Source organism: Dryobates pubescens, chromosome 25 (genome assembly GCF_014839835.1).
Source record: "Dryobates pubescens isolate bDryPub1 chromosome 25, bDryPub1.pri, whole genome shotgun sequence".
NCBI classification, from domain to species: Eukaryota; Metazoa; Chordata; class Aves; order Piciformes; family Picidae; genus Dryobates; species Dryobates pubescens.
The window spans coordinates 8,674,662-8,698,759 of NC_071636.1; the positions used below are offsets into that span (position 1 = coordinate 8,674,662).

Here is a 24,098-nt window from a genome sequence, read left to right on the forward strand (position 1 = left end):
GAGAATCAACCAGCAAATGATTCCTGCTGAGTCAGCAAAGCTGTGTGTCAACGGGGAGGGGAGGGGGGGGCCCTGCAACCATGGCAAGATTTTGTTGTTTGTGTTTTTCAAGCTAAGTTCATACATTCTCCTGACTTACAGATTACTCTGGTGGATCATCGTTACCTTGCTTCGTTTCGAAACCCTTCCATACAATGGACAAACGCATCAAAGCCTGCACGTAAGAACAGAACCTCCTTTACAGCATGTAATACTGTGGTTTGTTTTAAGTCCTTCCTTGCGTAAAATATTGACATAATTCACTGAAGGTATCAAAAATATACCCTGTAGACCAATACAATTTACAATTGCCTTTTCTCACCATTCAGAAAACAATGCACTTAAAGCAACTGAGCCCCTCCGTGGGCAGCGCGCGAACCAGCCCGGGGACATCCCTGCCCACTCCGATTTCAGCCCGGGATCGCTTCCACCAAAGGAACCAGGATTGGGTGTTTTTTGGTTTTTTTTTTTTCTTTTTTTCTTTTTTTTTTTTATAAGAAATAGCTCTTCACTCCCTCCCCTGCCCGCTCATCCCAGACATGTTCAAAGCGTGCCATGCCGAGAGTGCTCTGGGCCCGATACATCAGTACGATGGGCACCCAGCCCTTACGATCAGCTGGGGGTAACCAAACTGGGGCAGTTCCATCCTATTTCATCACTTAAATTTTGTTTGTTTGTTTGTTTGTTTTTCTTAAACCCGCTCAAGGTTTTGCACTCCTGTGGCACAGCCCCACAGCTGGGATGCAGGGGAGCATCCCAGGGCCCCTCACTTGGCTCTGCGGGAGCACGCTGACGGAGCGTCCGAGTGTGCACGGCCCCGGGATGTGCGCGCTTGGGGCACGCGGCTGCTCAGTCCCTCTCGAGCATGGGGGTCACCACCCTGCCAGGCTGCCAAGATCGAAGATGGGTTCCTTGGGTTTTGTCTTGTTAAGGCTTTTTTCTTTTCTTTTCTTCAGACTGAAGAGGATGCAGAAATTTCCAGATGTTGAGAATGGAAAAAAAACCCAAAACCAACCAATAAAAAAATGAAAGAAAAAATCCCTCCATCCCCCCCAAATTGGCTGGTTGGGAGGGGAGGGGGGAAAAAAGAAAGGAAAAAGGAGAACATAAACCAGCTCTGCTCCTGCATCTTCGCTCGTGAGAGCTGGCAGGGCCGGGGTGCTGGGCACTCGCCCCGGGCGTCCCACTCGCTCCCTGTGCCCTGGGTTTGGTCGCCGTCTTCCTGCCCCTGGCTTGCTTCATTCACTGTCCGAAAGGGTTTCGTACTGGGAGCACAGCAGGGGCTTGGGCTCCTCATCCCAGGCGTGGTGCTGGCTGCCTGGTGTCCCCTGTGGCAGGGGGGCAGCAGGGGCCGCAGTCACCACCCCACTGGGCAGCCGCATGGTGAGCGGGTTGTAGGGGAACGGCGTTGAACCTGTGCGGGGGGGAGGAAGCAGAGTTAACACCAAGGGAGTGGCTGACCGCCTGCAGCCTCTCTGTGAGTGGGGCATAGTCAACCGGGAGACACCGCCCCCCAGCCCTACCTGCAGACGATGGCCTGTCCTCCCAGACGCGATTGGTGAGGGGTGTCCTCCGGTTGCAGTCCCCTTCCGAGTGCACCGAGGAGACGGAGGGTGGCCGCTCACCCGAAGACAGACCTGGTGCAGGGGACTTAGCCTTGCGGCTGTTGGGTCTGGCAGCGATCTTTGGCTTCCCCCCTCCTCCTGCAAAGAGAGGTGCCCGCTTGTCACCCAGCTCGCTGTCAAGGGGCTTGGGGAGGGGTGCAGGTACCCAGTGCTTCTCTTTGAGGAGCTTGCAAAAATAGCTTGTGGCAGGAGTAAAGCTCACCCCAGGGCTGCTGGCACCATGGGAGGGAAGGGTGATGGGGTAAACTCTCTGCAATGGAGTGGGAGGGCAGCTGTGGTGGCTCATGAGGGTCTCTGTCCCCCCCTGACCTACTCTGTGCTTTGTGGGCTGATGCTATCAACTGTTCTGTGGAGTGGGTCTGTGGCAGGAGCAGCTAGGTAGCTTTGGCCTGGCTATTTCTCTGCAAGAGCCAGTCCTTAGCTAGCTCATGGCTCAGACCACAAACAGGCTGTGGTGCTGGAGCTCCATGTGCCACTCTGCAGCTGGCTGGCAGGGACCTCTGGGAACTATATGGGTGCTGGAGCCTGGAGAACATTCCCCATTCCCACAGTCTACACAGCCAGGATGGTATTAATTCATTCTTACAGGCAAATTCCTGGTGATGTTTGGCCAGTTTTTAAAAGGTTTAAAGCCAAAAACGACACTTCTGGGTAAGTCAACTTGGCTAAACCATGAGAGAGCTCCAAAAGGGGGAAGGATGGAGAGGCTCTGTATCCCATCCAGCCTGTGAAAGTGTGGCTGGAAGAAGCTGCTGGTTTCATGCAGGAGCCAGAAAAGATTTTCTGCCACAAGCTGAAGAGCGCCTGGTCCAAGCTGACCCAGGGGAAGGCATGTTTGTGCATCTAGGACCCTCTCCTCAGCCTGGGGGCCTCTGTGCCCAGACTGCCAAGGGTGAGTACTGTGCTCTGCATATGGTGTTTGCAAGAGACAATCTGCCCTTTCAGGTGCATGGGGGACAAACCCTCTCCCCCATCCATCCCTGGTCCCTCCTCCTTAACTGGGGGTGTGCAGAACAACCCTCCTTGCTCTGCTCAAACCTCCCCTGAAGCTGGGCAGCCTCCATTGTAGTGCCCAGCCAACTTTGCAAAGCCCCACCAGGGCCAACAGGGCAGCTCACTCCAGCCCTGCTCTCTGAAGGCAATCCTAGTTTACCACTTGTAGCTCCCTTAAGCTCTCCCTCCTGTTTCAGGCCCCCTCAGATCCCATCCAACTTTTGTCCCAGGCTGGAGCCTGCCCTGATAGCCCTTAAGCCCAGAGTGGGAAGGGAAAGGCCACGCTCCCCCATGCCCCGCCAAGCCAGCCCTTCTCAGCTCCTTCTCCTGTTTTGGGAGCAGTGTTCAGTGTTCCTGCCTGGGGTTTACAGTTTGGGGGTGGGGCTAGTTACGTTTATGGCTTTGGGTATGGGTTTCCCCCCCTCCCATAAACCTTTCCATTGTGTAAAAAAAACAGAAAAACAGAAAAAAAGAAGGAGCTATTAAACCCCATCAAATGGGGAAAGGAGCACGGTCAGTGGTTTAGAGAAAGCAACAGCACCTTCTGAGACTACTGAATTAACATGGAACAAGACCAGGATTAATCAGCGGATTCACAAAGCTCAAAGCTGGGGGAGGGACGGGAGAAAAGAAAACCAAAATGAACAAAAAAGGGAGGGAGGGAGGGAGGGAGGGGAAATAAATCCACCCACAAAAGGGGATATATAAAGGCTGAGAATTAATAACACAGAGAGAGCGAAGGTGGAGAGGGCTGCAGACCTGGCAAGGAGCGCACGTCCTCGTTTCGTCCATCAGCAGGAGTTATGGGCATAGCAGCGGGCAGGCTTGCACTGGCATTCAGAGAGTTAAAAGCATTGGCACTGAGAGGTGAGCGCTCTTCCCACTGCTCGTCATATTTACCCATTAGGGCTTTCCTAATTATTGCCTCCAACCCCATGTTGGTATTGGAATTCTCTTGGACCGACTGGCTCCTACAACTGATTAGCCCTGGGAGATACGGGAAGGGGAGGAGAGAGGGGATGGGGGGGGAGCCAAATGAGAAGAAAGATGGGAGGGGGGATGGGGAAAGGGAGAAAGGAGACAAGGGAGAAGGGAAGAAACAAACAGTCAGCACATTCTCGCAAAGCAACAAACTTTGTCATCTTGTTCTTTAAAGCGCTGCGATGCACCCGTCCTCCTCCTCCTCCCCGCTCCATCCCGCCCCAGGGCTTGGCAGGGGCTGGCAGTGGGATGGGATGGAATTTACTGCAGGATTTGGGTTTCTGGGGTGCTGCAGGCAGGCAGGATTCTCTGGGGTAAGGGCTTGTTGCTGAGCTGGAAGATGGGGGAGCTGTGCTCCCAACCCCACCAGGCTTGGCATGGGGGCAGAAGAGTCACCTGGGAGTGGGGTCCATATGGATGCACACAGAGATCAAGCCAGTGTGTCATGAATTTGGAAGCTGGGGCAGTTTCCCATGGAGGAAAAGGCAGGGAAGGAAGAGGGAAAACCCCACAAAAATTGGAAAGGAGAGCCTGGATTTGGTCTTGGTATGAGAGAGCACGCAGCCTGTGGTGCTGCCTGTGCAGGGTTGGGCTACACTGGGGAGAGGGGGGAGTCCTTTTGTCCCTCCTCAAGGTTATTGCAAGCCCCCTGCCCACTGCTCCAGCCCACCCCCTTTCTCCCGCCAGGCTGGGTGCCCACTGTGGGCCCCTCCAGGCCGAGCCACAGCTACGGGACAGGATGCAGAGGCAAAGTGGTGCCGGCGTGGTTGTGAGTCTCAAGCCATGCAGTTATGGTGCAGCACCGCACAGGGACCAGAGGGCTCAGCCACACCACCGTCATTCCCAGGGTGGCAGATACAGGGAACAAGCAAGGGCAAAATACAGACACAAACAGCAGCCCAGCGAGGGAAGCCCCACTGGCAGCACCCCCCCAGTCCAGCTCACCCCATCCTGGGGGAGTTCATGCTGGGATTGCTGCCCCTGGGCTCCAAAACGGGTGGACCCTGGGTTCTTTGTCTTCCTGTAAAGGGACAGGGTCTCTCCTGGTCCCCTTCCAGCCAGACCATGGCTTTCAGCTCCTTCTGCTCTGCCTTGACACCTCCCTCCAGCACAACAGGAACATCCTGAACCAGGGCAGCTGGGCCTCACTCTCCCCAGATGTTGTCTATGGTGGACCTTCAGGTCCTTGCTGGCTGCACCTTCTCATCCGAGCTGCTGATGTGAGCTGGATCCTTCCAAACACATTTATACTTGTGAGTGGTCCTCCTACCACACCGCAAGTGGCATCTCCTTCCCCTGGTTGTGGGAAAGCTGCCATTCCTCCTACTTACAACCACCAACCTGAAGGCATTCCTGCTGTAGGAGAGCACTGATACTTAATGAAGTATCAGTTCATCCTCCGCAGGGGGGTTTGTTTCATTCATTGGAGAGCCCACCAGAACATGGCTGCAGTGGGAAGGAACAGATCCAACAGCCTTCATGCTTTCTCCCTCAGACTGGTCTCTGTCCTGCACTGGGGAACCCCATGCCAGACATCCAGCTTCATGGGGCTGTTTGCCAAAATCCTGTTCTTAAGCTGCTCCCTCTCCTCCCTTTCCAGCCAGGCTGAAAGCCACAGGCCCAGCAGAACTGGGGAGGGTGCAGTGTCCTTAACCACAATTTCAGCTCCCGAGTGGTGGTCCTCAGGCTCAGCACAGCAAATACATGTCCGTGGGTGTCCAGGGGATCCAGCACCCTTTCTTCCTGAGAGCAGGAAAGCTCTTTGGGGGTTTAGGGGACTGTCCCAAGCATTAGCCAGCTCGTGCTGGTTAGGGCCAGGGACTGGCTAAAGCCCATCATGGCTGCCTGCAGCAGGGCTCAGACAACCACCACCACAAGTGCTCCTCCAGAAACAGACTGTGGGCCTGAAACCCTTCACCTAAGCTTTTGCTCCTGCGGAGGTCCCAAGCGGTTCTGCCCAAACAGCCCTTTTGTGTGCCACTGGCTAGACAGCCATGGCCAGACTGGGCCACCAGTTGAACGTTTCCTCCCAGCTCCTGAGAAACTGGAGTCAACCCATGCCGTAAGCATCCGGAAGACTGAGCACCCCTCCAGCTCATGTTCCATTTCACTGCTGCCCTCCTACCCATCCATGGGCAACCACAAGGTACCACCAAGAGCAGGGTGCACTCTGCCAAGCATGAGGTCCACCTTGCTATAGTTTAACCCTTTGTTGGCATCAGATGGCCAAGCCTTGCTTGACTTCCTCAAGTTCTTGACTCTTCTCAAGTTCTGCCAGGCTTCCCGAGGAATTGCACTGCACTGAATCCAACTCAAGAGCAAGGAGTTATGGTGGGTTCTGAGGCTATGGCCTCCCAGCAGCTGTTACACTTGGTCTTATGGTCAAGAGAATAGGAGATGCTTAAATCTACTCAGTCTCCAGCTCTCTGTGGCTGTGAGTCCTGTAGGGAATGGGGTACAGTACAGGAGAGTTACCTGCTCCAGTAATCGCCGGCATGTTGAAAATCTCTGTCCCAGGCTGCCCGACATCTGGAGGAAAACAAAGCAGCTCTTCAGTATGGAGAGCAGCACATGCAGGCTGGTGGTAGGAAGTGACCTCCTGCGCCAGCTGTGAGAACATCTCAGTGTCTCTGTCATGGCACCCAGACTGGCAGCAGCCCACCTCCCCCAGGAACCAGGGCGGGTCTGTGGGTGCTGGCAGGGACCAGGAATAGTCTCCTTAGGGAGACCCACAGTGGGCACAGCTGACCAGATGGGACAAGGCAGAAAAGCAGAGCCCAGAGAGCCAGAGCAAGGTCTTCACACTGAGCGGTGACCTGCCTCCTTGCAGCCCTTTGGATCACAAGCTCTCTGAAGACAAACCCTAAGGGACTTCCAAAGGCTCAAATCCCCACATGCAGGCAGTGGGTCTGAGCAGTGGGGAGGGCAAGGAGGAGGAGGAGGAGAAATGTTAAATCAATATTTTCCCTCTTAGCTGAGCTGTTTGACTTGGATATCGCTTTCCTAAGAAAAACAGAAATTCTCATCAAATAAGAGGCGTTTCCTATTTCCAGCTATTTTCCCTTGATAAGGGAAAGTGTGGAAGGTCACGGGGTTCAGCCATATGTCCCCAAAGGGGCATAACAATACTGTTGGCTCATGGTAACATCATCCAGGGGATGAGACAGCTTGCTTCCCTCTTATCCGATGCAGCTGTTGTAAGATGGATCCAAATTGAATTAGTATTGACTGTATAATGCTAGGCTAAATTAAATTATGATCCTATCTGCTCGATTAGCGCTTAATGAATGAGCGGGCTGAACCGTTCCTCTAAGCCAGCCTGGTTAGTTTTACAGAGCTGCACCAGTATTGATGTAGGGCTTAAAGCAAAGTTGGAGGGGAGATACATCTCAAGGAGGAAGGATTCAGCTTGGCTGGGCATTCATTAAAGTATCAATTGCTCTTAAGTCTCCTCCATGCTCAGCTCATTACTTCCTTCCTATCAGCGTTATCTGGTGCAGTGGGATTGACAGCCCCAGAGCAAGGAGCTGGGCAGCCTCCCATCACCCCCACAGCTGCACACAGCCGCTGCTGGCACCAGCACAGCTCATCCCAGCAAGCATTTGGACCTCACACTTCCCAAGAAACCATGGCATGATGCAGAGAGAGAGCTGGCTGGGACCTCCCAGCCCTTAACATAGCAGCACCCATTCCCCAACCTGCTTTACTTTGTGTATCCTCAAGATTTTTTTCCCTTCCAGTGTCCCATGTTTGCTTCCCCACATGTCCTTACTGTACTCAGTCTCATTTTTGTTGGTCGTGCTGAGCTTCTTGATGATCTCCTGTTTCTTGGACTTCACCATGGCAGAGTTGCTCTCAGTCAGCTTGCTGAAGAAAGCTGGAGGCTGAGTGTTGTTTCCTGGGGACTTGGACCCCATCCTGAAAAGCAGAAGACCATTGGAAACCTCTGCATAGTCCAGTTCATAAAGCCACAGAATCATGGAATGGTTTGGGTAGCAAGAGACCTTAAAGATCACCTAGTTCCAACCCCCCAACACCTTTGACTAGACCAGGTGGCTCAAAGCCCCATCCAGCCTGGCCTTGAACACTTCTAGGGATGGGGCATCCCCCACCTCTTCCAACACCCTGTTCCAGTGTCTCAAGACCCCCACAGTCCCACCCTAGAGTGACTCTTCCCTTAGTGCAAGTTCTCAGAATTAGCCTGGGAGCTCCTGAGATATTTGGCATCTCCAGCCTTTCTCCCTAGCCCTACCAATAAATGCACCACAGAGCACTGAAAAGCCCCTGCAAAAGGACATCAGCTTTGGGCTGCAAAAACAGCAGCCTGGGGCCAGGGCGAGTGTGGGGCCAGGGGGGAACATCCCCACACTGTCTTCACCGTTCCCTCTCGGTGTTACCTCTGGTCTATCTGCTCGCCCTCGCGGTACAGGATCGGGTACACGGTGCTCTTGGCGTGCTCCGACTCCGCCACGCCGTCTGGTGGCGAGACCGGCTCGATGCAGTTGTCCGACCCGCTCCCGGCCGAGGCTTTGCTCTGCTCCGGGGACCTGCGGGGAGATGAAATCGCTTTATTGCGACATCCTCTGTCCCTGCGCAGCAGCCTGGGGTCGGGAGCGGGAGAAGGACTAAAATAGCTTTCCTACCGCAGGGAAAGAAGCCAAACCTTCCCCACCCGCGTGGGCTTACGCCGCCTTCTAACGCGAGCCGGAGGAAGAGCACAGCTCGGGCATTCTTCTGCTCTGCATGCCTGCAGAGCAGGACCGAGCTGTGGCCCAGACCTCCCGGCAGCAGGCCAGCCGGCAGCCGCCCCAAATACAGCTGCTCAGGAGGGACAACCCGACCAGTCCTGGGACTTGCTGGCTCAGCCCAAGTGTTCGTGGCTGGCAGGGACACAACCCCTGTGGAGGGCTGCGGCATTAACCCTTTGGGGACAGGGCTTTTGCTTCTCTGTCGCACTTGTGAGCACAGTGGAAAGCAGCACCCACCACTGCTGCCCCCCACCTACCCTGTCTGGGGCTGTGCAGGGGGTCACCTGCTGGGGGTGATGGGTCCAACACTGGGGAAGACGGGAGAGGACCAACACAGCCCTCTGATGCCTGCCCATGGCCTCTCCCTGTGCCTGGGAGATGGCCAGGCTCAAGTCCATGAGGAATTTCTCGTGGCAAGTTCTGGGAATTTGTGTCTTTGTTCTGTCTGTGGTTTTTTTCTTTCTTCTTTTTCTTTTCATTGCTGGGTGGCCAGGGCTGGGCTCTCTCCCTTTATGTTATAAAGCCAACCCTAGGACCAGGCACAACTGGGAAGAATAACCACATTTACAGACAAGGAACCACCAGTTTGGAGACACCACCCTTTCCTGGAAACATCTGGGTCTCTGCTGGTGTTAGTGGAGAGACCCTGTCCTCAGGCTCTCGTTCCAACCCCCTTGCTTTGGGCAGGGACACCTTTCACTAGACCAGGTTGCTCAAGGCTCTGTCCAACCTGACCATGAACACCTCCAGAACGGAGACATCCACAGCTTCCCTGGGCAACCTCTTTCAGTGTCTCACCACCCTCACTATAAAGAATTTCTTCTTAATCTCCATTCTAAATCTCCCTTCTCCAGCTCAAAGCCATTGTTCCCTATCCTATGACTACAAGCCCTCCCCAGCGTTCTTGTAGCCCCCTCCAGGTACCGAAGGGTACCCTTCCCATTCTTTAGTTCCATACAACAGCACTCAGACCTGCCTGGCACTGGTATCAGCACAAGGATTTCAAAGTGGCTTTAAAAGAAATCCAGGCAGTGCCTGAAATGAATAGCTGCATTTGACAGGGCACATGTTGAACAAGCTTGTGATTCACTGAGAAAGATAAAATTAACTTTGAACCAACAGAGAACATGTTGCTTTGGGTTTTTTTGGAGCTATCTGTGATCTGAAAGGTCACTGCACCAGGACCTACCAGGGACTGAGGACAGTGGCAAGACAAGATGCAATGGGCACAAATCAGAACACATGAAATTCCACCCCAACACGAGAAAACTCTTTTTTTACTGCGAGGGTGCTCAAGTGCTGCTATGGGGCTGGCCAGACACTCATTGAAGTCTCCCTCAGTATTGATACTCAAAACCTGACTGGCTTTGACCCATGACAACCTGCTCCAGCTGACCCTGCTTAAGAGGGTCTCTTCCCACCTAAACTAGCCTGTGACACCAGCCAGATCAGGAAGGGGACCATGCATGGACTCTAAGGGGGTCTAGAGAATATCTCTAGGATAAGGATAGCAAAAGACACCATGACAGGGGAATAATGCCCAAATTAGAAAGCAGCTTGGCACTCTGGGCTGTGTAAACAAGCAGTCCACACCAAGCACCAAGCTGAGGAGCATAAATTCAGCAATGCCAAATGCCAGCCTGCCCTATGCACCCCCTCACTGGGGTGCCAAGTAGCTAAAGGCACGCTCGCCCAGCTCCTCACCCTCAAGTAGCCTGGGTCCATCTGAACTCAGACTTGGCACAGCGGGTGGACAGAAACTCATCTGAACCAGCTTTGGTTGGACTCTCTGAGCTCACCTTTTGCCACCTTCGTTCTGTGGGGAGATCCTGGAGGCCACTGCATGCTCCTGTTGCTGCAGATAGGCCTCGCTGGGGGTGCGGCGCAGGTCCAGCACGGGGCACGCGGCCCCAGGGAAGGAGTACACTGGGCTCTGGATGTGGGAGTTGAGCTGCTGCGGGTGATGGCGTGTGTAGTCCTGTGTGATCACCTCCTGCAGGGAGAAACAGCGTTGGTTTCTACCTCTGACCTTGCTGGGCTCAGCTAAGACAGGGTAAACACTAGGGAATGAAACTTGCTGCCTTCAGCCTGCAGCAGTTCTTGTGATGGGCTCATTGGGGATGCAAACATTTGGGCTGAACATGCCTGATGCACCCTGCTCTCTCCATCCCCCAATCATAGGTGCTGACATCTCTAGCACTGCTACCAGCCCTTCCCCACCAGACAAAGAATCATAGAATCACACTGGTTGGAAGAGACCTTTCAGATCATCAAGTCCCGCTGTTGACCTAGGACTGCCAAATCCACCGCTAAACCGTGTCCAGCATGACATCTATGTTTCACATTGGCTTTTCCCTCCTCCCTGGAGCCCCAGGAGAAAGGTGAGATCAAGGTTACTTACACTGATGTGCTGGGCCAGCGTGACTACCCGCTGGTTCATCCCCTTGATGCTCTGGCTGGACTGCAGGGGCTGGCACTGGGGGCCATCGGGCTGCCGGAGGTGCTGCAGGTGTGCTGCTTCAGGAGCTGAGGCCTTCAGTGAGCCTGTGTGGGGCAAGAACAAAGCAGATGTGAGATGACATCTGTGTTCCCTTCCTTGAATGCTGTCTCAGCATGCGAGTGGGGTCTGGCTCTTGTGTGCCTGCTGGCACTGCCCTCACCTTGCTGTTTCTGCCTCAGGTCGTGCTCCCCATGTCCCTTCTCTGCATCCTGCAGCAGCTTGGCCCCTTTCTCATGGGACAGACTGGGTGAGCTCACGGGGCTCACTGCTTCCATCCGCTCAGGGCTGTAGCCTCCATGAAAGCCTGGGGAAATGGGAAAACAGAGTTAAACCTTGGAGCTCCCCTGGCTTTTCCCTGATGCTGTGGCAACCATTGATGGTGGGTAGAGTCACATGTTCAGCAAAGGGGTGGGGAAGAAGAGAAGAGGAAAGACCTGGCAGGTCATGTTGCAGGGACCCCCCAGGAGCCACTTCTCATGTCCAGTGGTGGCGATGGCTTCAGTAAAGGAGTGATGCCTCATTCCTGCAGAGCTGGATACTCAGCACCAGAGTGAGGAACCAAATTCAACCCCTGAAGGTTCACAACTTGTTCCCCCAACTTTCCACCAGAATAAACCTTTGACTATGCCAGAAGAGAAAGGAATGCCCTACAGCAGTGGAGGTGGCTGCACAAGAGGCCTCCAAGTGCTTTCCAGTGAAAAGCCTCAAGCCCAGTGTGGCCAGCAATAAAGACTTGAAAAATGGGCACGATGCCCTGCAGCCTCCAGATCCTGCTCCAAAGGCAGTGGGCTCACACACCACTGGACCAAAAAGGCTTCTTGAGCTTTCTCTGACTTTTAAGGCCTTTGCATGGACTCAAGCTGCATCAAAGCAGGCAGAGTTGGAATGAAGGACCACCATGATCCTTCAATGGAGACAGGAACCTGAGGTGCAAATAGGTTATGCTTCCACAGACCAGGGATGGAAGATGAAGGAGTCTTGGAGGAGGCACTCACTGCTTCTCACCAGCTAAGCACGTTCAGCAACACTCCCAACTTTTGCCTCCATGGACCTTTACCCTCCTAACACTCAATTCCTGCAAACCACCCGCGGCCTGCAAATCTGGCAGGCGATCCACAGCTGGGTAGCAAACCCCAGTTCTGATGGCCAAGGCAATATCCCATGGGTTAATTGTTGCTTCTGCGTGCTAGTAGAAGCTTGGACAAATGCTCTGGGTGAAGGTTGGTCCCTTCAAAAACAAACTAGACCTTAAATCCAGCCCCTTCCCTGCACTGTCTTCTGGAGAAACTTATCCCGGTGTCTATACATGATTGCTGTCAGGTGCTTCCTGTGCTCTGAAGTGGCTGCAGAGCATGGCTGGGGTGAGTGAACCCTAGACAGCCATGTCTATGTTGTCTTCTTGAGCAGCATCCAGCACTGGGACAGTGAAATCACCTCAAGTGAAGGGACCTCAAGTGACTGCATCCTGCAGCAGCCACAAAGTCCTCTAAGATCCTACACGCTCAGTAGTACAACCATGAGCAGGAAGCAGCGTGCAGGACGGCCCCATCTTGCTCACCTTTCTAGTTCTCATGGAATCACAGAATGATTAAGGTTGGAAAAGACTTCTAAGGTCATCAAGTGCAACTGTCAACACCACCATGCCCACTAAACCATGTTCCAAAGTGCCATGTCTACCTGGTTTTTGAACACCTCCAAGGCTGTTGACTCCACCCCCTCCCTGGGCAGGCTGTTCCAATGCCTGAGCACTCTTGCAGGAAAGAAATTCTCCAAATGTGCAATCCAAACCTCACCTGGCACAACTTGAGGTCGCTTCCTCTCATTTTGTCTCCTGTCACTAGAGAAAAGAGACCAAAACCCACCTCACTGTAGCCTCCTTTCAAGGGAGGTGTAGAGAGAAAGAAGGTTTTCCCTCAACCTCCTTTTCCAGACTAAACAACCCCAGTTTCCTCAGCTGCTCCTCACAAGACTTGTGCTCTAGACCTTTCCCTAGCTTCATTGCCCTTCTCTGGACATGCTCCAGCACCTCAATGTCCTTATGAGGGGCCCAAAATGGAACCCAGGATTCGAGGTGTGGTCTCACCAAGTGCTGAGTACAGCAGCACTTTGCCTGTTTGATTTACTACTCACAACTGCTCCTCAGCAGCTGCCTGGGAATTCCTGACGATGGGGAAATCAGAATTAGCAAATTGCCATTGTCTGGAAGGAGCAATACCAGGAACTGAACAACATTTGCAAAATAAGACTTGGCAACAGGAAAAACCGAAAGAGGGTGGGGGAAGGGAAATCTTTAAAACACACGGAAATAAAAAAGTCTGGAATAGCACAACAACCGGGAAGCAGAGGGATGAGCACACTCGGGGAGCCGACGAAGCCAAGAGCCAAAACGTGCAACTCAAAATGAGAAACCATGGAAATCAAATGGGTTTCAGGCCACAGCTCTCTCACCTCTCCCCTCTGGTTTCTTACCATCACTAGCAGAGTTGTTACTCAGCGAGCCTCTTTCTCGCTGCCCCTTATCGCAAGACATTTGGCGCATGATAATCACATCTATGAAGTTGGCCGCTGTCATGGTGGTCTTACCGAGTGCTCGCAGCTCCTGCTCCTGCATGGAAAAGGGTTTACTTTGACTCTTTTCTCTACTGTGCTGCTCAGGGCCTGAGGCTGTGTGCGGCTGGTCCAGAGGGTGATGGTGCTGCTGGCTTTTCCCCTGTCCTCTGCTATAGTGATGAGAAGAACCAGGTCCGGAGGCAGGTAAAGGTCTTGACTCCATGGCTTTAATGGGTGAAGGTGATTGTTCAAGGTTGGCCCCACTGGGTAGCTTTGAGGTGAAGACATTGTTGTCAGTCTGGGATCGTTCTGCCTTGGCTTCTCGTGCTCTTGAGGCCTCCTTCTGCAGGATGGCCGGGTCAATTGGGGCTGTGTAGCCATCTGCTGAGCTGATGGAGGAGCGCAGGGTGGAGGCTGAGGGAAAGGCAGTGGAGCGGATTGGTGATGTGGTAGTGGTGGAGGAGGATCTAGAAGGTGAACAAAGATGAGGCAAAGATGAGAGAAGCACATGGAGAAAGGGGAATGCTGTTCCCAGAGCTGCAGTGTTCAGCCCTGCCTGGCAGGAGTCTGGACAAGCAGCAGGAACTGTGGCAGAGGGCCGTACCGCAGGACGGAAGGGGTGGGGGTCTCCGAGGAGATGATCTTCATGCTTGTGTTGTGGAGCACGCTGGGACGCTGCTGGATGGTCTCATGGGTGCGGGGTGAGACAGGAGAGTGCTGGTGGCTGTGAGAGTGTGAGGATGAACGGCTGCTGGACTGCTCTGTACCTGTGAAAACACAACAGAGCTTCTTTAGCTCTTTGTTTTATAGGCCCACCCCTACCTCTATGAGCCCCAACACGTGGCACCAGGCTCTCCCCAGCCTACCTGGCCTCCAGATGGGTGCATGCTCCACTGTGGTGGATGCTAGGATGGATTTTTCCCGCTCCCTCTCCCGTTCCCGCTCTCGCTCCCGTTCCCGCTCGGACACTGACGATCCTGACTGTTTGGTCATGTGCGTGGGACCTCCTGAAACCCAAGCAAAAGGCAGTGAAAGGTTTGCAGACAGAGATTTCCCCTGAGGAGCACTGTCTACTCTGCACATTGCTGTGTCTGCAGAGCAGATAAGGAATGGCTCCATCCAAGGTCACCTGGAGCAGGACAGATGGGGGCAACCAGTAAGATAAAACCCGAGCGAATCAACACAGCAGCTGTCCTGGTGCTGTCTCCAGGGGATGACCTTCCACAAAGCTGTTGGCCAGCTGCCACTTTGGAGAAGAAATGGGAAAAGCAAGGAATCCCCCAATAAGCAGGATCACAGGAGCTGGTTTGAAGGAGCCAGTGAGCTGGGCCCTGAATGAGAATGAATTTGGGCTCCCCTCATCTGCCCTGACATGCTGAGACTGAAGGCCAAAAAAACCCTCACTCCAACTCAGAGGTGCCCCTATGATGCTCATTAATTAGTTCATTAAGGGAGTTCTGCTTTCCAATGGGAGAAGCGACCTGCAGCATTACCTGGTGAGAGTGGGGAGCTGCTGTGCCGGCTGCCAAAGGTCTGGGGCGGGCCAGGGATGTAGGTGATGCGGTCCATGGTGGTGGCAGAGGTGCCAGGGGTGGGGGGCACAAGGACAGGTAGATGTGGCACTTGGGACAGGTCAATGATGCCTAGAGAGAGAAGGAAGAGGATTATCAGGATGACACTGAGCTGCTGCAGCTTGGTTGTGCTGGAGCAGGGAACAATGCTGGGGAGGATTAACCTGTCCTGCTGCACTGGTGCAGTGTGAGAGATGCCAGCTCATACATGGCACCTGGGCACTGGTCACCTCTGTGGGCAAGTACAAAGATGCCAGCTCACACATGGCACCTGGGCACTGGACACCACCATGGGCAAGAACAGAGGTGCCAGTACATACATGGCCCCTGGGCAATGAATATTTCTGTGAGCAAGTACAGCGTGTATTGCTGCTGGAGGTAACAGGAAAGAAAAAGCTGAGCTCTGTCCCTACTGAGTGAGGGGGCTGCAGGCAGCATCAGCCAGAGACCAATGTCACATTCCCTCCAGAGGGACAGGACCACTGCACCCTGCTTTTGCAGAAGGCAAGATATCCTTCTGGGAGTGTGTTTTCATCTCCAGCAGGGCCACGATGCAAGTGTCCCCATGACCCAGAATCAGAGCTGCACATAATGAGCCTCAACTAACTAAAGTTGGCAAACAAAAGCATCAAATTCCACCCAGCTGTCCCCAACACTGACCAGCCAAGTTCCTACACTGCTGGGCGACACTGTGCTGCTGGCTCTGCCCTTGGCCCCAGTGCTGGAGCTGACCCAGCCTCCTTCTCCCAAAATGTCCCCAAACCCCTGGAAGGTGCCATGTGGAGGACCTGCGTAGTTGAGGGCGAGGGAGGGTTCCCGTGGCGACAAGCCGCGCAGCATGTCTGCCCGCTGCGCCATGGCCGTGGCTGCGGCGTTGTGGTGCATCTGCTGGGATGTGATGTAGTCGTTGATGATGGTCTGTCGGTTCTCCATGGCAGCCGTGTCCGGGTAGCCCCGGATGAGGTACGGGGGGTAGAGGTGGGGGTAGGCTGGGCTCGGAGCCAGATGTCTTGGCAGGTAGTAAGCAGCAGCTGGAGGAAAAAGGATGCAGATGTGGTCTTCCTCAAAGACCTCAGGCTTTTGGAGCATAACAAGAAAAAACCCATCTAGACCACGTCCCTGCTGAAGGTACCTGCTTCCAGTTGGATTCCCCTTGGGATAGCAGCAGGGTCAAAAGCCAGCGGGATGTGTCCTCGGTACAGGTCGACCCCGCTCACACCGCGGAGCAGGTGCTCGTACGGGGAGATGGGGTGGTGGTGGTCGGCCACGGGGGCGTGTGGAGACTTGGAGTTGGTGAGCTCCCTCGATGTGGGGGTGATCTTTCTGTCCTGGGACACTGGCTTCCCAGCAGTGATACTCCCTGCAGTGAGCAGAAGGAAATGAGTCACAGACTGAGAGCCAAGGCCAAGCTACATCCCTGAGGGATGCCTGAGGCCAAGCATGTCACCCAGGGACTCTCACAGCTGCCCTGAACTTGAGGGACCTTTTCCTCCTCCCTGCACCACCATGCCCCGTTACGCCATCAAGGGTGAGGCAAGCCAAGCCCTGGTTGCACCCAGGAGGACAGGCCTGTCCCAAATCATCTAATCCTTCCACCCCAGCACATCCATGCTGGGCAGTCTGAGTTCATCCTGGCCTGCACAAGCAGCCAGCCGTGGAGCCTTGCTGTCACATTCCTTGGCACGAGGAAGTCACTGCTGCTGGGCAGACCTGGGGATCCCAAAACTCCCAGCAATGGTGATGAAACACAGTTCAGAGGTTTGACCACCCTCTAGAGCTGTAAGCTCTTTCCCAGCAGAGGGGAAGTCGGGTCATGTCAGTGACTTCTCCAGGCTCTTCCACCCTGAGCTGGACATTAGTGGCACTTCTCACCCAACCTGGGATGAGTGTTACCGGTTCCTGTGTTTGTAACAGCAGGCTTGGGGACAGTAGCTGACATAGAGCCACCCCAAGCAGTGTGACCAAAGCCCTTCTATCAGCCTCCACACCAAACACTACTAGGTCCTGGCTCAGGGAAGAAGCAGCAGCCCCCTCACATGCTTGCAGATGGATCCGGCCCCATTGCCAACTTTGAAACAAACAGGGCTCCAAGCCAGTCCATGTACAGTGGAGGTCCTGCTCCCTCCACCACTCTTGGCATCTCAGCTGCTAATAAATCAAACCTGCTGCTGGGGCAGAAGGAAAGCTCAGGCGATTCAGGGAAAGGTGCCTTCCAACTCTGACCGATTTGGACTCCTCCTGATGATCCTCTGCAGCTCAAAGCCCAGTGAGCTCTGGATGTGCAGAAACCCTCTTTCTCACTGGCATTTTACAGGAACACTGATTTTAACCTTGGGATCCCTTTCTCACTGCCTTTCCTGTGCTGTGCTCACCACATGCACCAATCTCAAAGAGCTGCTAACATCTGAATGCTTCTCCACAAGTGACTGACTTAACCAGGAAGACAGCAAAGGCTGAGGCAATGGGACACACTGACCACGGAGAGCTGGAGGGAGTGATGGGGGAGGCTTTTTGGAAGAGCTCTGCACTGCACAGCCCCATCCATCTCCCAGTCCTTACTTGGGAGGCACATCCTTGCCTTGGTTTTCTGCAGACTGTGATGGCTTGTGTTGCACACCCCCATATCACAGGACACTTGGGTCACGACAAGAATTTGCAGATGGGAGATGCAAAAGGCCCTGAAGCAGTTGCCATAGCTAGCAGGCTTGGTGGAACCAGGTGTCTTAAGGATTAGCTTCAGCACTGATCCTGCCCATAAAAGGGGATTTTGTGCTCTGGATCTGAGTGTGTCTCATCAAATCACTGAGCCCAGCTCAGACACGTGCCTGCCTCCTGGGAGTCCCAGGTGTGGCTCTTGGGGGTAGGAGATGCAGGGGGCATGGGTAGACCCTGCCTGGTGCAGGCAGATGGGCTGGTCAGATCCCAAAGACCAGCCACTCTGCTCAGATCCACTGGCTCAGAAGGGATTAGGTGTTCCTGGAGGTGAGGCATTTGGGTGCTCAGGTGATGGATGAGGCACAGACACATGAAATTTAGCAAACACACCAGACTGAGGAAAAGCATGAGGATCCCCTCACCCAGGGCATTAAACAAGGGTGCCCTGGGCCGATGCTGGGGCAGGGAAGACAATTTTGAAACACCACTACCTCCACCAGCCACACTCCATGTCTCTCTTCAGTTACCCTGGCACAGAGGTGGGGTGCCCTTTCTGCAACCATGTGAGCACCCCCAGGAAGGGAGCTGAGCTTCAGCTGTCCCTAGCAGCTGCCCCACTGTCATGAGTCAGCCACAGCTTCAGGCAAGAGTGGGTGTGGGGTGCTAAGGAGAACGGGTTCAACAGGCACCTGCTGGGAATGGCTTGAGCACGTGGGGTCAGCAGCCACCTCCCATGTGCCAGGCCACCTAGCTTGCTAGGAATCAACATCAAATAAAAGGTTGGCCCAGTACCTTCATGCTGCCGTGGTGTGGACTCTCGTGTGGAGACTGGAGACCCTCTGTGTAGGTGGCTGCTGAAGGCTGTGCTGTGCCCTGCTTGGTGGTCCTCATAGGCCAGGGTGCCTTGGTGGGGTTTCCCTGGCTCTGGCACAATCACAGGAGCCCCTCTGGCAATGGAACCACCCGAGTTTGTCACTGGGCTTGGTCTGTTTTTCAGGCTCTCTTCGTAAGCTCTCTCCAGATTCCTCGGGTCCTGGATGACATCCAGCGAGTGCACAGAGTGAAAAGTCCTGCCGGGGCTGCCGATGATGGACCTCACGTCGTGCTTTTTGGAACTCGAGGAGGAAGAGCTGCTGTCGTACTTCAGTGGAGTACCCTGGGGACAGAAGGCAGAGGGGACATCGAAGGAGTGCAGATCGTGAAAGGGATGAGGTGACTGCATCCCATCAAGTTTCAGTGGGACTCATGCATCCTCGTTCTGGTCATCACAACAGTTTACTTGGTGAAATGGCAACAGCCACTGGCAAAGCAGAGATAATAGCTGCACACAGGGCAGGACAGGGTGGAGTGCCCATCCTGCACGTCTTGTTATGCTCCAACATGATGGTGATGAGTCACTGCCGAAGGCTTGGCTGTGCCCATCACGCCTCTCTCCTGTTCATGCCGTCAAATGAGGTAGGACTATGAGATGCCATGGGAACCCTCCAAATATTTGGAGCCCAACAGGAGACAGCATGCCACGCTTCACCCTAACTACTGACCTTGCTTGCTTGACAGTTGCCTATAAAGTGAGAAGACCAAAATCATCATGCACACCCCGAGTCACAACTGCTGAGGGCATCAAGCTGACACCGGCCCCTTTTGTGTACACATATGGATGGAGCATCACTTCCTTCACATGCCAGGAGATGCTGAGCTCCCTTCCCTGGAGTTTTCTATTTACCCACTGGGAAGGATCACAGAATGGTTCGGGTTGCAAGCAACCCCACTGAAGGATGGGAAAAGGCAATCCGTACCCAAGCAGAACCTCAATTCTGATCAGTGATGGGCTTGCAAGATGAAGCTCTCTTTGCTCTCCTTTCACCTTGGGACCAGTGACCATGGTCTGCACAAGGACAGCAGCCTGAGTAGGACTAATCTCATCCACTGTTCACCCAATACTCACCTGTGTGATAGAGCCTTCCTTCAGAGGTCTTGCCAGAGAGATGTCTGGTGTTCGCCTCAGCTCCTCTCGGGGAATCTCATGGATTGATCTTCCTGCTTCTTTCACTGTGGCCACCAGGCCTTCATGGGCTGTCTTCATTTTCAGAGGAGTAAGGCCTTCGTGAGACCTGACCTTGTAGGCATCAGATAAGTCCCTTGGTGGAGTGTTTTCCCTCTTGAGCTGTTTGGCTTCTCTTCTGAGGTAGTCCTCATGGGCCTCCACATAGGACCGAGGTATTCCTACAACCCCCAAGCAGATGCAGAGGGTGATTCCTAGGCTGGACACTAGATTCCCAGTCCCTGTGCAGATGCTCAGTTCAAGGGTGTCTCTAGTTAATTCGTGTTACTCCAGGACTGGTACCTGGCCTAGCACAAGAGCAGCTCTACCACTAACACAGCTGGGCCACCTCACATCTATCACCACTTTCTGGACCCATTTCGCACTAGTTTCAATCTGCTTTCATGACAGACACTAAAAATTTTACCCCAACTTTGCTAAGAGCTTAGGTTGGTAGAAAGCCATCAAGACCGAAAATCTCTCTGACCATGTAAGCAAGGCTGCAAAGATTTGCTTCCTTGCTGTGCTTGCTTCCTCCTACCCTATCTCATGCCTGTGAAATGCTTCCCCACTTCTTCTCTGGCCATGGCCATCTTCTGCAGACAGGCTTTACCTTGTGTAATTGAGCCCCTCATGTGATGCTGCTCCTTTAGGCTATGGGGACTGTGTCGGTCGGGAGGGATCGCTCGACCCATGAGACCTAGAACAGATCCAAGGGAAAAAGTTGGGTTTTGAGATAGAAGTTTGTCTACAACACATGTATGACACTGATACCGGGGACTCCTGAGACAACAAGGGAAAACATCAGCAATTTCTAAATTACTTGATATCTCTTTTTTAAACGTGGCTCCTTTTTTTGTACTGCTGAAACTGGTTTCGCAGGACAGAAGTGGAAGACAAATGTGCCACTGTGTCCCTTCTTTTACCACGCTGGTCAGGTACCATGCTGTTGAGATGTGCTGCAGGATACCAGCTAACCACTGCCAGAACATTGGCGTGGGAAGGTGTATCGTGTAGAAAAGGGACAAGACGGGGCCTCTGCAGGTCACTACTGACATGACACGGGTGAGAGGTTTCACCCAGACCCACCTTCAATGCTGGCAGATAAGGTATCACGGGCTGATAAGCCTCGGTTGATCCTCCCCTCCATCATATCGTAGGTCCTCTTGGTTCCTGTGGTCTCATGTGAAGTGCCTGAACTCCTGCTGTCTTCTTTTGGACACTGAGAAGCAGCAACTCCACCTGGGGAAGGGAACACCAAGAAGCACCATCATGAGCCCAGAAAGTCAGCAGTGGCCAAGGGAGGGTGTTTACTGCTGTTTGTGTGTGTTGCTGAAAGGTCAAATCCCACCCCAGCATCAGCCACTACTCAGCAACACCAGAAACATTGCACAAGGTTGGCTTCCAAGAAATTCAGCTGGTGTTTTCTCCCCTCCCTGCCTGCCTCAGACTCTAGATCTGTGCCTCCTGCTTGGGTAGGAGGACCCACCCTGTCATGTTCCACTCCGTCCCTGTTGGGGACCATCATGTGGGCAGGGGGACAGCCTGGAGGCAGCATGGTGCCGGTGGGAGCAGCTGCGGTTCCACTGAACTTGGCCCTGTGGGTCTGGGGATTCTTTTTTTTCCTCCCCCCCTGGTTTGTTTTGGTATTTGCTAGACACCTACTGTTTGGGATCTTGGCCAGCCTCAACATTTGCTGAGACACTCCCTGGGTGAGAAGATCAGGGAAAGCGGGGGGAGAGACAACACTGGAATGATTCCTTTGAAACTGTGATGAGTGCACACATGAACTGGGAGAGATGGTGAAAAGTCCCACGCAGGACTGATGGAGCAAGCACTACAGAACCACAGAATCCCAGCACGGTGGGGGGTTGGAAGAGGCCTCTGGGGTCATCTAGTCCAATTCTCCTGCTAAAGCAGGTTTCATCCAGATCAGGTTGCCCAGGATCAAGCCCAGGCAGGTTTGGAATCTTTCCAGAGGAGACTCCACAGCCTCTGTGGGCAGCCTGATCCAGTGCTTTGTCAGACTCATAGGACAAAAATTTATGTTTAGGTGGAAATCCATGTGCTCCAGTTTCTGCCCATTGCTCCTTGTCCTGTCACTGGGCATCACTGAAAAGAGTCTGGCCCCATCCTCTTGACAACTACCCTTTAGATATTGATGTGCATTGAGAAGATCCCCTGTCTCTCTTCTGCAGGCTGAACAGCCCCAGGTTTCTCAGCTTCTCCAAATCAGAGAGATGCTCCAGTTCCCTCATCATCTTTATAGCCTCCATTGGACTCTACCTGGTACTTCCCTATGTCTCTTGAACTGGGAAGCCCAAAACTCCCCACCTCAAACCACTAGTGTGATGGGAGACCACTGACTACCTCCTCACGTGAACCCAGATTCTTCTGCAAATGAACAGTGGACAACTGTCCTAAGCTACAGCCCCAACCCCTCTGCGAGCTGGGCAGCATCCCATCCATCCTGGACGATGGACACCCATCAAGTGTGGTGGGCTGTGAATTCAGCAGGCAACTTCTGATCCAGCTGCCTGGTGTTTATGTAGTGAGCTCTGAGTGGGGAGGCTGGGAGGACCTTTGAGGGTCTCTTCCAACACAATGCATTCGCTGATTCTATGTTGGGTTGGAGAGGTAAATGTCTCCACCCTTGTGCCCGGTCTGCCCAACACTGCTGAGGCTTGTCAGTGCCCTGATCCTCCTCTTTGTGGGCAGAGAAGGTGGTTATACGACGAGAAAAAATGGAGGAGAAGTTAAAAACATTCATTCCATCACAGACAGCTGGGAACAAAAGTTCTCTCTGGCAAAACCAGTAATTAATAAAATGGGATTATTACAACTTCACACCCACTACTGGTTTCTGCAATCAGCACCCACTCAATGCAGAAAGTGTTTGGGGCTGCGTGCAGGGAAACAAGAGGAGGATGTGTCCCCCAGCCTTCACTTCAGACTCATCCGATGAGAGAAATCCAGGGGTGACGTTCAGCAGCAGCCAAGCCCCTGGCGGTGGCCGCGGGGCGATGCGCCTGCACCCTGTCACCAAGGCACATCTGCTGCCACCAGCCCTCCTGCAGGAGGGGATGCGGCTGCAGGCACCCGGGAAGCAGGGGGAGGGCACAAGGGAGACAAGAGACTAAACAGATAGAAAGCCTCTCCAGAGCCACGTCCCTTGCCTTGCAGAAGCCACCAGCAATCATGTGTGGGATGAGAATAACCAATCTAGCACAATTCAGCTCGCACATGCTCCAGGATCTCGCCTCATTACAGCTCTTTTATTTTAAGCACCCTCATGACACTAAAGAATTTGCAAATTTTTTTCAGCTTGCCAAAACTCACAATCACCAACAATTGCAGTTTTCTTATTTAATTTCTTTCTTGTTTTTCTTTCTTTCTTTCTTTCTTTTTTTTAACTCTTTTTGCTCTGGACTGTGAAGCTTCATCAGGCTGCATGGGATGGGGAAGGAGAGAAGCATCAGGGCTGGCTGGGCTGCAGAAGCAAGAGAGATGACTCAGGATGAGATAAATGCCATCAAGCATGGAAAAAGCTGCTGTGGAGAGGAAGGAATTAATTTCTCATCCATGTCCACAGGGGTAGGATGAGAGCAAACGGGCTCAGGCTGCAGGCAGGCAGATGGGGTGACACCAATGAGTGCGTGCAACAACAAAGAGTCTGGTCTGCAGGTCTCCTTTGCTGGCCGGGATGCCAGTTCTGGCCATGGGCAACCTTTGCTGCCAGGAGCCTTCCCCATCTCTCCCCTGATGGCACCATTTTTGAGATCAACCTTATTCAACTCCAAGCCAAGGAAAAAGAGATTAAAATAGCTTCTTGCACAAACAAGTCCTGAAATGCTTCCTGCGTCCTCCCTGGTCTGAGTCCTGCCAACTGTCCCAAAGGGCACCCAGACACAAATCTCCCATGGTGACACTTTTTATCTGGGCTAGAGTTGACAGCAAAGACAGGCAGGCAGGCATGGGACAGACTGGTTTCCACAGGGCAGGCGAGAAGCACGGTGCAGAGCCTTGTCCTGAAAGGTCCTTGTGGTCCCAGGGCACACACCAAGGTGGCATCAGCTGAAGCATGCAAATTGTCCTCTGTGGCCTCACCTGAACCCTCTGCCTTCAGCCTGGAACAACCAGCCTGCAGTAAAACCAGCTGCCTGCACTTGTAGCCAAGAGAAAAGGGATTTTGCTGGACACCTTCTGCCTGCAGGACTGATTCCAGGCTTCTGGGCAGGATAAAAGGGATGCTCTGCCCCTGGGAAGGCAAGGAAGCCAATTGGAGATACCTGCTGAGGCAGGCCAGTGTAGCTGAGGTTAGGATTCACTCCTTAGTCATCTCCAAACTCAACTGAGAAGGGAGGTGACACATGAAGACACAGGGCTGCAGTGTCT

General features: G+C 53.5%; 1 protein-coding gene across 1 annotated transcript in view; it reads right to left on the minus strand.

Moving 5' to 3' along the window:
• Positions 1-601: 601 nt before the first annotated feature.
• Positions 602-24,098, minus strand: part of NCOR2 (nuclear receptor corepressor 2) — a 258,103-nt gene continuing 234,606 nt past the window's right edge. Inside the window, exons 29-47 of the mRNA XM_054172985.1 lie at positions 20,793-20,945; positions 20,317-20,403; positions 19,608-19,885; positions 18,455-18,818; positions 16,140-16,367; positions 15,796-16,038; positions 14,930-15,079; positions 14,303-14,443; positions 14,041-14,203; positions 13,470-13,903; positions 11,047-11,190; positions 10,788-10,930; positions 10,186-10,379; positions 8,036-8,185; positions 7,411-7,556; positions 6,114-6,167; positions 3,417-3,644; positions 1,563-1,742; positions 602-1,453 (exon numbers count right to left, since the gene is read on the minus strand). Of these exons, the coding sequence (XP_054028960.1) occupies positions 1,278-1,453; positions 1,563-1,742; positions 3,417-3,644; positions 6,114-6,167; positions 7,411-7,556; positions 8,036-8,185; positions 10,186-10,379; positions 10,788-10,930; positions 11,047-11,190; positions 13,470-13,903; positions 14,041-14,203; positions 14,303-14,443; positions 14,930-15,079; positions 15,796-16,038; positions 16,140-16,367; positions 18,455-18,818; positions 19,608-19,885; positions 20,317-20,403; positions 20,793-20,945 (3,656 nt within the window). The 3' untranslated portion in view covers positions 602-1,277. The remainder of the gene's footprint in view (positions 1,454-1,562; positions 1,743-3,416; positions 3,645-6,113; positions 6,168-7,410; positions 7,557-8,035; positions 8,186-10,185; positions 10,380-10,787; positions 10,931-11,046; positions 11,191-13,469; positions 13,904-14,040; positions 14,204-14,302; positions 14,444-14,929; positions 15,080-15,795; positions 16,039-16,139; positions 16,368-18,454; positions 18,819-19,607; positions 19,886-20,316; positions 20,404-20,792; positions 20,946-24,098) is intronic.